The sequence below is a fragment of the Octopus sinensis genome, linkage group LG2 (genome assembly GCF_006345805.1).
Source record: "Octopus sinensis linkage group LG2, ASM634580v1, whole genome shotgun sequence".
Lineage (NCBI taxonomy): Eukaryota > Metazoa > Mollusca > Cephalopoda > Octopoda > Octopodidae > Octopus > Octopus sinensis.
In genome coordinates, this window is record NC_042998.1 from 197,310,753 (window position 1) to 197,325,564 (window position 14,812).

General features: G+C 40.4%; 2 protein-coding genes across 2 annotated transcripts in view; one reads left to right on the top strand and one right to left on the bottom strand.

Moving 5' to 3' along the window:
• The window catches only part of LOC118762224 (trichohyalin-like), a 236,536-nt gene extending 235,732 nt beyond the window's left edge, over positions 1–804 (top strand). Inside the window, exon 30 of the mRNA XM_036500774.1 lies at positions 697–804. Coding sequence (XP_036356667.1) covers positions 697–760 — 64 coding nt within the window. The 3' untranslated portion in view covers positions 761–804. The remainder of the gene's footprint in view (positions 1–696) is intronic.
• LOC115232326 (protein transport protein Sec61 subunit beta) lies at positions 799–13,640 on the bottom strand. Its single transcript, XM_029802150.2, has 4 exons — positions 13,470–13,640; positions 6,716–6,810; positions 4,209–4,310; positions 799–1,112 (listed from the first exon to the last, which is right to left on the bottom strand). Exons 1-4 carry the CDS (start codon positions 13,623–13,625, stop codon positions 1,025–1,027), a joined length of 441 nt encoding a protein of 146 aa, XP_029658010.2. The 5' UTR covers positions 13,626–13,640; the 3' UTR covers positions 799–1,024.
• Between the last annotated feature and the right edge of the window lie 1,172 nt (positions 13,641–14,812).

Sequence of the window (14,812 nt, forward strand, 5' to 3'; positions counted from 1 at the left end):
ATATAAACACACACATATATATATATAGTTCAAATGTACAGAGAACAAAAGACAGATATGGATGAGGGAACAAGTAGGTGTATTAGTTTGACACGTCAATTGTGGTTCTACAAAATGCAAACCAGAATATAGTAAATTCCCTCGTTAGTTGATAGAAACATTGATAATTTCTCAACAGGTAAGTGTTCTTGGCAAATACTTTAGTACCAATATATTTTTTGAGCTACAACATACTATATAGGCGCAGGAGTGGCTGTGTGGTAAGTAGCTTGTTTACCAACCACATGGTTCCGGGTTCAGTCCCACTGCATGGCACCTTGGGCAAGTGTCTTCTGCTATAGCCTCGGCCTGACCAATGTCTTGTGAGTGGATTTGGTAGACGGAAACTGAAAGAAGCCCGTTGTATATATGCGTGTGTGTGTTTGTCCCCCTAGTATTGCTTGACAACCGATGCTGGTGTGTTTATGTCCCCGTTACTTAGCGGTTCGGCAAAAGAGGCCGATAGAATAAGTACTGGGCTTACAAAAGAATAAGTCCCGGGGTCGAGTTGCTCGATTAAAGGCGGTGCTCCAGCATGGCCGCAGTCAAATGACTGAAACAAGTAAAAGAGTAGAGAGTATATAATGTTTTTCTCTACATACAACAGTATCGTGTATTGATTCTCCTTACACTAACGCTTTTTTTTGTTCATTGTAGTTACTATCAACAACTTGAGAAGACACCAGAAGATCACCGCAGGCCGCATAGTACCATCTACTAAAATATGTAACACACAAATAAAAAGCGGAAATACCTATACTCAAATCAGTTCTTTTATTTTTCCAGCAATCCCCAAAATGTTAGGGCCATCGATAAAATCTTTCACTTTGGTATTACCTGCCACCCCCTCTTGAGAAAAGAAAAAATACAATTTAAATGAGGAGGTGAAACAGCAAATGAACGGACATATAGAATGGTAATGTTGGTAACCAGTTCACTGATGTAGAGAGTGCGTGAGTGATTGTATATTAGGTTCTGTTGTCTTTTAGCCACGAGTATATTTACCCCAGATGTGTAGCATAAACACAGAAGCTATGAAGAGCAGGCTCATCACCAGGACAGGCACAGGACCCCTGAAACGGAAAAGAAACACAGCATCAGTAAATACAGGATGCTAGCAGCTAATAAGACTATTCCAACAAAACACACATACTCTTTTACTTGTTTCAGTCATTTGACTGCGGCCATGCTGGAGCACCGCCTTTAGTCGAGCAACTCGACCCCGGGACTTATTCTTTTGTAAGCCCAGTACTTATTCTATCGGACTCTTTTTGCCGAACCGCTAAGTGACGGAGACGTAAACACACCAGCATTGGTTGTCAAGCAATGCTAGGGGGACAGACAGACACACACACATACATACATATATATATATATATACGACGGGCTTCTTTCAGTTTCCGTCTACCAAATCCACTCACAAGGCTTTGGTTGGCCCGAGGCTATAGCAGAAGACACTTGCCCAAGATGCCACGCAGTGGGACTGAACCCGGAACCATGTGGTTGGTTAGCAAGCTACTTACCACACAGCTACTCCTGCGCCTAAATGAATGTTATTAAATATATACACACACACACTAATACATTAGTCCTTCTGATAGATTTTTCCATTGGTTTTTACAATGAGTATTCAGTTGTTCTATCAACTACTGACTTATTAACAAGAGGCAGAGTATTCCACAGCTGTGTATGCCATAATGTCGTTTTTAGTGTGGCAAAGGCCAGGCTGTTGGAGTGCAAGACCAGTCAACCTGATGAGCCTTCACACAAGACTTTTGGATAGACTTCAGGCAATGGCTAAAGAAACTTGTCTGAAATACTACGTCATAGATCAAATCTAGGACCTTGTGATTGTGAAGTGAACTTCTACCATAGCCCTGGTTGACCAAAACCTTGTGAGTAGATTTGGTAGGCAAAAAGTGAAAGAAGCCATACACACACACACGTGTGTGTGTGTGTGAATGATTGTTGTAATATCATTCACTAGCAGTATCGCCCGGGTTTGTAAGGGAAATAACTATATAAGCATTTTTAGAGAGTTATAGCCAAAAAATAGCAAAAAAATGATGGTAAATTTTTTTTTAAATCATTGACACATCGTAGACATTTTTAGAGAGTTACTTCCCTTATATAATAGCGAAAAAATGCATGAAAATGGAAAAATGATGGTAAATTTTTTTTTAAATCATAGACTCATCGTAGACGTGCTAATACCCAGAAGGGCTTGATATGAACCACGACTATAAGATACCCGGTTTTGGTTAAACTGCACCGCAAAATGTGGGAGTAGTTAGGAATCTAAATCGTAGGAGACAGACACACAACTTCACTTTAATATATAAAGATTTCCAACATGTCTAGCCATGGAGAGATATGACCTCGCTTCAAAACAAACAAGGGCATCAGGCCATAGAAAAATCTGCCTTAATAACCTCTATTCAACCCACGCAAGAACGGAAAAGTAAATGATTAAAATGATGATGATATTGCCGACATTGATTTTGTGTCCAATTTTTGCCATGTTATGAAATGGACAAGACCCATTGTAGGGTCTTTTATGGCCAGATGACCTTCCTGTCACAAACCCTTGCTTGTGTTTGAAGTGATTTTTATTCTATTCTGGTCTTCACATGTTGGAACTGCTGAGCCACAGCAGATGCAAACGAGACATCACTATCACACACAAAAAAAGATGTAAAAATAAACATTTATGTATGCATGCTTCTGTGCGATTTATAACATGTCAGTCACTTTTGTATATATATATATATAGATGCACAAACAATACATCAATCATGTATAGAAACACCAGATTATTAGTGTGTATCATCATCATTTAATGTCCGTTGTCCATGCTAGCATGGGTTGGATGGTATGACCAGAGCTGGCGAGCTGCACCAGACTCCAATCAAATTTGGTATGGTATCTACAGCTTGATGCCCTTCCTAACACCAACACTTTACAGAGTATACTTTCACAGAGTATTTTCAAAAATTAAGAGTAACTTTTCACATTCTAATTTCTTATAATAGAAGCAAGCAATAATATTCCCATTCAAAGTCAAAGGGTTGGAGGTGTCTGACATAGTATACTTGGCTATATAGATGAAATCACTTAAAGAGGCACCATCCTGTTTCCTATGGCTTTGGTAATTACGAGTTTGGCATTCAAAGACAAAAGAAAAAAAAAAACACTATTCACAGGAACTGTACTACATTGCAGTAACTAAAAACATCTTGGACTGGAATGCTAGTCAGAGACAGAGTACGGTGATCTAATACCATACTATGAGACCTACCAGATACGTTGGACTATTTACGGTCGTCAGCTTTATATTCATCTTAACTTAGTTGTTTGTCCGTTATCCCAGTGATGTGGTTATTCGTAGTTCTTGTTGAAAAATTGGGGACAAGGGTGGAGATAACCACCAGAGTATAAAGTAAGCACAACAGAGAAGAGAGGGAAAACTTATTTGTTTGTTACTAATGTTTTTATGGTATGTCATAGTTGTGATATCATTTTGATATTAGTTATATAATATATAAAAAACACAATATTAGCAAAGAAGATGCTGGCTTATTATTGGTTGGAGTAAACTTGTTTCTTATCAATATTTACTGTTTCTGTCAATAAAATAATGTGGTTTCCAGTTTTAGATCACCTTTTCCATATCAGTCAGAAAAAGGACCTGTGAAAGGTCACCATGTAGGAGGAGACCTATTGAGTCAAGTACATCAACATCAAAATAAAAATTCAAATGGAAATTGTAGTTAAGACACCTGTGCCAGTGACATGTATAAAGCACCGTCCAAACATGGCAGATGCCAGCACCGCCTGACTGGCGTCCATGTTGGTGACACGTAAAAGCACCAACCGATCGTGGCCGTTGCCAGCTTCGCCTGGCAAGTAAAAAGCACCCACTACACTCACGGAGTGGTTTGCATTAGGAAGGGTATCCAGCTGTAGAAACAATGCCAGATCAGACTGGAGCCTGGTGCAGCCAGTCTGGCTTCCCAGACCCCGGTCGAACCATCCAACCCATGCCAATGTGGAAAACGGACGTTAAATGATTACCATGTAGATCTAAGTAAGGTTTGTCATATAGAACTAATTCAATGATAAAACTCATTGTCCACTAAAACATCTTTTGGTGAAACGAAATTACTTACACTTTAATTCCTGGAGAGTCTTCAGTGTAAAACCGCCACATTCCAGCGCCACCACCGCCAGCTGTGGTTGCAGATCGCTTTGCTGTCGTTGTCGTCGTTTTTCTGCAAGAATAATAATTTATATTACCAGGGACATAACACCCAAAAATGGTACAACAGGATTTTACAATGAGTATGTATGTATGTATGTTAGTTAATTTTTGGTGCAAAAAGCAAGGCCATGTAGAGGGACATGGAGTTATGTACAGGGTGGTGTTCATGTAAAGAGTTCAGGCCACTTGTGGTCAAGGGAGACTTTGAACCAAGCGGTCGTCAGCATCTTCACCATCCCGTCCGGCAGCTTATCCCACGGATCCGCAACCCGGACGGAAAAAGCCCCTCTCCTTCGATTGAAATGAAATCGTCGCAGATAGAGATTTTCGAAATGACCCCGTAGCCGACACTCTGTATAGACATAAAGCTAAAATAATTAAGTAGAAAATATGTTGTAGGTCCCAAAAGGGTACAGCCAACAAACTTGGGTCATTCAGAGAACCTCTCAAATCCCAGTTTATCCTGAGCAATCAAGAAAAGTGTCCTCACAACTTACAAATTACATCTATTGTTTGTAGAGTTATTTAAATATATACTGAATCATGGCCTCTAAACCCCTCACAGTTTATTTTTAAAATTAAGCACAATGAGTAGAATATTCTTGTTAGAAATGTGATCACAAAATAAGGCAAAATATATTCTTTATGATCAATCATATATTATTGTAAGAAGATAATTTTGGTTGAATTAATAAACCATGTCTCACTTGTGGCTTCCATTTTTGGCATGATTTCTGTGGCTGGATGTCATTCCTGTTACCAGTCACAATAAACAAATGCTTTCGGTGAATTGAATGAAAGGTCATTGCTCTAGGAGCGAGGAGGTATCATCATTTTTGTGTCCCAGTGTGTCCATGCTTGCAGGGTCAAACATGTTTTCTCCAGCACAGGCATCTTACGACTTGTGGTCTTTTGTCATCTTCAGTCTTCACCATTTGGTTATTGCCAGTACTGCCTGACTGGCCCCCGTGCCGTGGCACGTAAAAGGGCACCATTCGAGTGTGATCGTTACCAACATCGCCTTACTGGCACCTGTGCTGGTGGCATGTGTAAAAAGATTCGAGCGAGGTCATTGCCAGTACCTATTTCTTTACTACCCACAAGGGGCTAAACACAGAGGGGACAAACAAGGATAGACAAACGGATTAAGTCGATTATATCGACCCCAGTGCGTAACTGGTACTTATTTAATCGACCCCGAAAGGATGAAAGGCAAAGTCGACCTCGGTGGAGTTTGAACTCAGAACGAAGCGACGGGCGATATACAGCTAAGTATTTTGTCCAGCGTACTAATGTTTCTGCCAGCTCGCCGACCGCCTGACTGGCCCCCGTGCACGTAAAAAGCACCCACTACACTCTCGGAGTGGTTGACGTTAGGAAGGGCATCCAACAGTAGAAACCCTGCCAGATCAAGACTGGAGCCTGGTGCAGCCATCTGGTTCGCCAGTCCTCGGTCAAAATCGTCCAACCCATGCTAGCATGGAAAGCAGACGTTAAACGATGATGATGATGATGATGATGATTTTCCATATCTTCTTCCACCTGAATTGTTCAGCATTTCTTTACTTAAACATCCTTCTCTGTAAACTTTACCTGTACATGTACAGTGCAATCTCCTCTCTTGAACCTTGCATCTAATTCCTCTTACACCTGGTTTTTCTGAACTACTTTGTTCTCCATTGTTCATGCACATTAACATTTCTTACCTAAGAGAGCCATGTTCACCTCTCTTCTGTCCAGCCTTCACACAACCTCTGCAATGTTCATGTTTCACTCTCACACAACACATTCAATACCACAAGCATTATAGAATCTGCCCTTCACTCAACAGAAATAATCTCTTTGTTGCCAACAAAGATGATAGCCAACTAAAAGTTTTTTCCGAGATGCGGATCCGTGGAACAAGCTGCCGGACAAGATGGTGAAGATGCCGACGACCGCTTTGTTCAAAGTCTCCCGTGGCCTGAACTCTTTACATGAACACCACCCTCTACATAACTCCATGTCCCCCTACATGGCCTTGCTTTTTGCTTTTTGAGCCAAAAAAATTAACTAACTAACTAACTACTCTGATTATGATGTCTCTGGCGCACCTACCCCCACCACTAAGCCACCTAGATATTTGTGGCTATCCATAATGGTTCAATTCCTTTCAATGCCTTCATATCCTTAATTATGCTTTCAACCATGGAGCTGTCAGCATCAATAAATGATTTCTCTTTTGGATCTACTGGGGCAGTCATCTTCCTCCCAGATATTCTCTTAGAATAAGACAAATCAGATGGATGTAGGTACAAAAAAAAAAGCTTCCTTGACTACAGAATTTGTGACATACACTGCAATATATAGTGGTGTTATAAGAGAAAAGTAAGGTTAGGACAGAGAAAACAACAAGAGTTCAAAATTGAAGCATACCTTTGCCGGACACTACTACCACTTGTTCGGGGTGCAACAGACTTGGAACTTGGCCCACGACCAGCACCAACATTTGTAGAACTTGAAGAAACAGCCTAAAGTAAACAAAGAAATATTTCATCCAATTAGCATTATTGGTTCCAAAATATGTGAATATCATACCTAACACTACAGCTTTTTAGATCATAATAAATTTAGTACTGCCCTTAACAGATAAAAAAAATAGCAAGGTAGTCAATATGTGATTTAAGGACAAAAAAATTATATAGGGGAACAATATAACATTTATATGATTGAAACAAGCTAATTTATCTGGAGTCAGTGCCTGTCACATACTTTACCAGCTGGTCTATCTGATGCGGCCAATAGCATAACTTCTGGAAAAATGTGTAAGATAGAAAGCAAGGCTTGCTGTAGGTATGTATACATAATGACATCTACTGCAAATGTTGCTATGTGATAGTTATGAAGTGGCTCTAGATCAATTCCAACTGAGAAGACCTCTCATTAAATGCATGGCTTCTTTTACAAGATGATATGGTTTTATGTGATTTCAAAGGAAAAAGGAGAAGTGTCTGTAATGAATTGCAGTGGTTTACAATTAGGGATTGCACAATTACAAAAAAAAAAAAATTTTTTAATCAATTGTTTTGCTCAGTGTTAAATGGTAAGATGGAGGTGAGTGGGAGTGAAGTGAATCCCAGAATATTGTCGAAGTAAAAGAGTTCTATAAGATTTCACCAATCCAAATATCAGTGGAGTTCTTTAACCATTTTGATACCAACCTGCCTGGAGTTGATATTAATTTTTTTAAAGTTTTAAAGTGATCTAAACGGATCGTTTCAGTTTGAACGGCAGTTTTTTTCTAGCGGTGTCATATGAAATTGTCACCCATAATTATGACCCTAGTATCGATCTATTGCATTTCAATCTGCTTTAGGGTTAGGGGGAAGGGTATCTTTTTTTCTTCACAAATTTAAATAAACCCAATCTGTTTCTTAAACGAGGGACATATTCATACGGCACAAAATGTTTTCACCTCAATAGACGTCAGTGATTGGTTGAAATTGCAGAAATTGAAGAAAAAAAAAACAACAAATATCTTACAAACTATAGAATTTTCTCAATAAAGCCAAGAGAAAAAGATGTTTTTATAAACACAGTCTACCAGTATACGAAGTTTAAAAGTGTTTAGTAACGTGGAAATTATTTAAAAAAAACTGCCGTTCAAACCGAAAAAATCCATCTAAACTAAAACTATCAAAATTTTGTTCCAAACACAAACAAACAACGACAAAGTTATTTTGATAAATTCTTCCATATTTCAAAACAAACTGAAACAAAACAGTGTATTTCAAAAGAAATACAGATACAAAATGGTTGAAGTGAGGTCAGTGCTAAAGGTACAAGTCTATTCTTAAAGACACTCAAGTTGTGGTCATCGCATGCATGTGGCTTTCATTATTTAACCCTTTAGTATTCAAACTGGCCATAGCCGGCCCAATATACTACTTGTTTTATGTTCAAACTGGCTATAAATGGTCGTCCCTCACACTTAACCTATAATGTTATTTGAGAAATATACAATCCCATCGTCAAAATCTCAAAGCTACGAGATAATGCCGGATTAATTCAGAATGATGTTAATAAATAAACATTATATGCTCTAATTGCTGAGTTATTATCAGAACTGGAGAAGTTTCAGATGTGGAAACAAGGATTAGAATTGAAGGGCCTTAGAGTCAACCTAGCTAAAACCTATTTCTTTACTACCCACAAGGGGCTAAACACAGAGAGGACAAACAAGGACAGACAAACAGATTAAGTCAATTACATCGACCCCAGTGCGTAACTGGTACTCATTTAATTGACCCCGAAAGGATGAAAGGCAAAGTCGACCTCGGCGGAACCAAAGTCCTAATAAGTAGGAAGGCAGGCAAACCACAAATCCCTTCAGGTAGATGGCCCTGCTTGATCTGTAGAAAAGGCATAGGTAGAAACTCTATAAGATGTACCCAGTGTAAGCTATGGACACATAAGAGGTGCAACAATATCAAAGGAAGGCTAACTAGGAAGATAGATTTGGTATGTGGCAGATGCTCACGAGCTATAAATAACACTGAAAATGTGCAGAGAACAACTTTGCCACATTCCAGGGAGAAAAACTAGAAGTAGCTGATAGCTTCCGTTACCTAGGTGACCAAGTCAGTAGCGGGGGAGGGTGCACTGAAAGTGTAGCTGCTAGAATAAGAATAGCCTGGGCAAAGTTCAGAGAGCTCTTACCTCTGCCGGTGACAAAGGGCCTCTCACTCAGAGTAAAAGAAAGATATGACGCATGTGTACAAACAGCCATGCTACATGGCTGTGAAACATGGGCCGTGGCTGCTGAGGACATGTGTAAGCTTGTGAGGAACGAAGCCAGTATGCTCCGATGGATGTGTAATGTCAATGTGCATACTTGACAGAGTGTAAGTACCTCAAGAGAGAAGTTGGACCTAAGAAGCATCAGTTGTGGTGTGCAAGAGAGATGACTGCACTGGTACGGCCATGTGGCGAGAATGGATGTGGATAGCTGTGTGAAAAAGTGCCACACCATAGCAGTTGAGGGAACCTGTGGAAGAGGTAGACCCAAGAAGACCAAGGATGAGGTGGTGAAGCATAACCTTCGAACATTGAGCCTCACTGAGGCAATGACTATTGACCAGGACCTTTCAAAATATGCTGTGCTTGAGAAGATTCAGCAAGCTCAAGTGAGACCATAACCTCATGGCCTATGCCAGGGGTGTAACCAGCCCATTTATGCGTACTTTCTCTTCATGGACACTAAATTCTGCTTGTGAAGACCTGTTGAGGCAAGTGAAATCAAAATCAAATTCGATGACTGGCATACGTACTAGTAGAGCACTAAGAGTACCATACGAGCGTGATCATTGCCAGAGCAACAAGCTGGCCTCCGTGCTGATGGGCAGGTAAAAAGCACCAGTCGAGTGTGATCGTTACCTGCATTGCCTAACTGGCACGTGAAAAAACATTCGAACGAGGTCGTTGCCAGTGCCGCTGGACTGTCTCCAGTGCAGGTGGCACATAAAAAGCATCATTTGAGTGTGGTCGTTGCCAGTACCACCTGACTGGCCTTCGTGCCAGTGGCACGTAAAAGCATCCACTACACTCTCGGAGTGGTTGGCGTTAGGCAGGACATCCAGCTGTAGAAACTCTTCCAGATTAGATTGGAGTCTGGTGCAGCCATCTGGTTTGCCAGACCTCAATCAAATCGTCCAACCCATGCTAGCATGGAAAGCGGATGTTAAACGATGATGATGATGATACATTTGACAAATAATCTGAATACCAAAGGGTTAATGGAATGATAGGAGATGATTTGATGGAAATTTGATACTATTTCCAGCAGATTAAGTAACAACATCCTTTGTTGACTTCATCATCATCATCGTTTAACGTCCGTTTTCCGCGCTAGCACGGGTTGGACGGTTCGACCGGGGTCTGGGAAGCCAGGGGCTGCTCCAGGCTCCAGTCTGATCTGGCAGAGTTTCTACGGCTGGATGCCCTTCCTAACGCCAACCACTCCGCGAGTGTAGTGGGGCTTTTTAACGTGCCACCTGCACAGGTGCCAGGGGGGGTCCGGCATCGGTCACGATCGGTTGGAGCTTTTAACGTGCCAGCGGCACGGAAGCCAGCCAAGGCGGTGCTGGCAACGTTCGGATGGTCTTTTTATGTGCCACCTGCACAGGAGCCGGACTTGTATATCAAATCTAGTGTGTATGTACATAAACATATGTAAATATGTATATATATTAATTTACAGCTTCAGATCAACCCTGATCATGATCAAAGACATTCCAGCCATGACCAGCTTGTCTTTATTCTTTATGTCTAAACTTAAATTATCTTATCTGTCCTCCCTCTTTCTAAGATAGTAAGATGTGATTTGAGGGAATTCAACAGTTATTTCTGGAGAGCTTGGTGCTTATTAGGTTGACCAAATATCTGAAGGAATTGCAGGTTTGTAGCCCCAGACCTCTTAGCATAGCTTTCTGACAACAAAGTGTTCCTATGTATATATTTGAGGAGCATCTTCAGTTTTTCAAAGGGATCTCTAACCCAGATTTTTAATCAAGGCAAAGACTTGGCCTAATTTCTCTGGTGACAGCCAGAGACTATGAATTGGGCTTAGTTTTTTTTTTCTTTTTACCTTTTTTGTTTAAGAGATCTCAAACTCAACATTTTCCCCGACTGCAGATATATGTGTGTGTACACATGTATGTTTATTTTTACATCTATTTTCCCCCAATGAATATGGGCTACACTATATATATATATATCAGCTATGCTTTTAGGAAGACATGGTCAGTTAAAAGCAAGCAAGCGTCCAGTAGAGTAATGTACATAGGGCAGACATCAAATCAGATAAAGCAAGGGAGAGGGGTTAAAAAGTCAATGACTTGATGATACTTGAGGATAAGATAGAAGGGATTATGAGTGATAGTGATGCGGCTGGTGGTAGGACTCTATTGGTGGTCTAAAAAGAATACCAAAAGTACTGGACCTTGATATCCACAACTGAGGACAGAAACTAACATAATCATCATCATCTTTTAACATCCGTTTTCCATGCTGGCATGGGATGGACAGTTTGACTGAGGACTGGGAAGCCAGGAGGCTGCACCAAGCTCCAGTCCATTCAGGCAAGGCTTCTACAGCTGGATGCCCTTCCTAACGCCAACCACTCCAACTGTAGTGGGTGCCTTTTACGTTCCACTGGCACAGGGGCCAGTCAGGCGACACTGACAACAACCATGCTCGAACGGTGCTTTTTATGTGCCACTGGCGTGGCACAACAGAGAAGAACAACTTATTTCTGATACTAAGACAAAAACAGGGATAAATCAACTTGTTAGAAACAACAGATAGCATCTCCCTTAAATCCCAATCTACTAAATTATAAGAAAAATAAAGATACATTAATGAGGTCTTAGATATACTAGAGAACAAAACATATATGCAACACGTTTGATCAGAGGTTTGCTCGAAAAGAGTTAAACTTTCCGTGGAATTTTAATGTTTAGTTAAATTCTGGTATCTTACTGGTTACACATGCTATTTTTTTTTGTTGTTTGTTCCTTCTCGAGCCATGCCTGGCTCATAAGGGCCGGTTTCCCGGTTTCTTGGTGTATAGGTTCCCCACCTGGACGGGACGCCAGGTGAGCTGCAAGATACAGGAGGAAAGAATGAGAGAAGGTTGTGGCGAAAGAGTCAGCAGAAGTTTCGCCATTACCTTCTGCTGGAGCTTAGATGTTTCGCTCATAAACATACACATCACCCGAACTGAGATTCGAAACCGCAATCCCTCGACCACGTGTCCGCTGCTCTAACCACTAGGCCATGTGCCTCCACTAACACATGCTATATATAACTTAGTGTTTGCGTATAATGGCACATGAACGGTGTGAAGCCATAATTATTGTACACATACACGTTTGTGTGTGTGACGACAGTAGGACCTTAAATGCAAGCCTACTGTGTGTGTGTGTGTGTTGGGGGACTGGTAACCAGGGCAAAACTAGTAATTTCTGATTACTCATTATCTTCTCCCTACTTGTTTGAAAGTATAACATAGCGAACATTGCTTCATCACTTTGTTACATCATCTTCGGGGAGTAAAAATTGGTCGACATAGTCGTCGCTGAAGTCGAGAGTTTGAAAGTATGGTAACGAAATTTTCCCTCGACTTTGATCCGATTGTAATTGAGGTGGCTAATAAAATGTCTCGATAGTTTTGGGCCGTTAACAATCAATATTCTTGTCTTTGTAAGATTCCAAGTCAAATTTTTTCTCACGCTAAAGTTTTAATTTGATAATTTTCAAATAAGTGATGTCTAAAATGGGACAAAATGAGTAACGAATAATCTCAATAGTTTCTCCTCTTTAACTGCTAAGTAAGTAAATATATGGGCAAAAAGCTCTAACAGGATATTCTATGTGGAGCTTTTGGATTTCGTAGAATTTCGTTAATTTCACACTATGTGCCATTTTTTCATGATCTTTTCATCTGGTCTAGATATTTAAGAAAATTTGTAGCATTTCTGATGTCTAAGGATAGATACTGATGTGTATGAGTCTGTTTTCCTTTTGTAAATCTGGAGAATTGAAGCGATAAATTTACTTTATCTTCTCGTATTAATTTTACCCCAGCTAAATTTTGTCTTTTATATGCGCAAAAGGGAACGGTGACAATTTTCTGAAATAGTATTTCTAATGCGCTTAGAGAGGGGGTCATTTGTTTAGCTGAGATACTTTTGTAATGTAAGTGAACATTCGTAAACATTTTTAAAAAATTTTCTCTCAAGTAAAAAAAACGCAATAAATCTAAACTCATTATGCCCCACCCTATACGTGGCAGCCAGAGTTTATAGTTTTTAGGGAGTTTATAGGGTTTTAGGAGTCTTCACACGAGAGAAAGAGACTTTTACAAACAGAGTATGAGGCACCTGGTGGCTCGAACTGTTAGAAAACCCAACCAAATCCCTCTCAAAATACAATTATCGTCTTAATTAAGGCGGAATAGAGTGGAAAACGTGGGCCGCCTCCTTCACAGAACTGGAATAAAAACGGTTTAGAATTGCCTTTGGAAGTAAGTTTGGTAAATGAGCGTCGAACTGGGGTTCGGCATTAAAAGAATGTTGTTGTTTAAATTGAAATAAAAGGAGAATAAGGAATGATAAGGAAAAGACATTACCATATTGTTTGGTTGGAGTCGTTCTTTGGAGAGAATTTGGAATGGTGAGGAGTTTTGCAACGTAGACGGAAGTGGCACCTTACGCCCTCTCGCTTGCCTAGAGACGGATACCAAACAAGGTAGATAACTCTGTACACAGCTGACGAATGTGCGCATGTGACCAAGTGGAAGAGTCGCTTACATGGTAACTGAAACTTGCAAGGCGGCGGCGAGCTGGCAGAAACGTTAGCACGTCGGGCGAAATGCGTAGCCGTATTTCGTCTGTCGTTACGTTCTGAGTTCGAATTGCGCCGAGGTCGACTTTGCCTTTCATCCTTTCGGGGTCGATAAATTAAGTACCAGTTACGCACTGGGGTCGATGTAATCGACTTAATACCTATGTCTGCCCTTGTTTGTCCCCTCTGTGTTTAGCCCCTTGTGGGTAATAAAGAAATAGGTATTTCGTCTGCCGTTACGTTCTGAGTTCGAATTCCGCCGAGGTCGACTTTGCCTTTCATCCTTTCGGGGTCGATTAATTAAGTACCAGTTACGCACTGGGGTCGATGTAATCGACTTAATACCTATGTCTGTCCTTGTTTGTCCCCTCTGTGTTTAGCCCCTTGTGGGTAATAAAGAAATAGGTAACTGAACCTGCTAGAAACAGCAGTCAAATCCTCCTCGAATCGTATAATAATAATAATAATAATAATGAAATTATTGTATACAGTGCTCAGGTGCACCATAACTTGTCAAAAGTGCGTATAAAGCGTATAAAACATATCCTACTGATAGCAAGAGGTATTTTTCTGCGACATCCGTATAAACACGTCAACACTTTCTACATGGAGAAATTTCTATGTCAGAGAAAATCTGGAACTTCTGGCACTCTCATAACCTCGTTTGGTCCTCACAACTTGGATTTATTCATTAGACCAACTGCTGTAGCCGATTATCTAATTTCCTGAGGACATCACTCAAACCACAGATGGCGGCTCATGGGTGGTTGTTATCCATTTCGACATCACCAAAACCTTTAATTCTGTGCCCAAACCATTGCTTGTTGAGTATTTTCTGGTCAGTTGTGACACAGAACACAGTAAAGTGAATGTTGCCTTTACTTGCTTTTCCCCTTCTCACCAGTCATAGATTAGACCCCTGATATCTAGGCAGGTGACAATGATTACTGTTGCTTAACCCTAGTCAGCCCTGATCCAGCTGACATGTGGTCAAAAGCATTTTCAACTATGATTATATATTTATATATATACATGTATGCTTGCATATGTATGTGTATTTATATATATACATATATACATGTATGCTTGCATATGTATGTATATTTATATATATACATATATATTTGT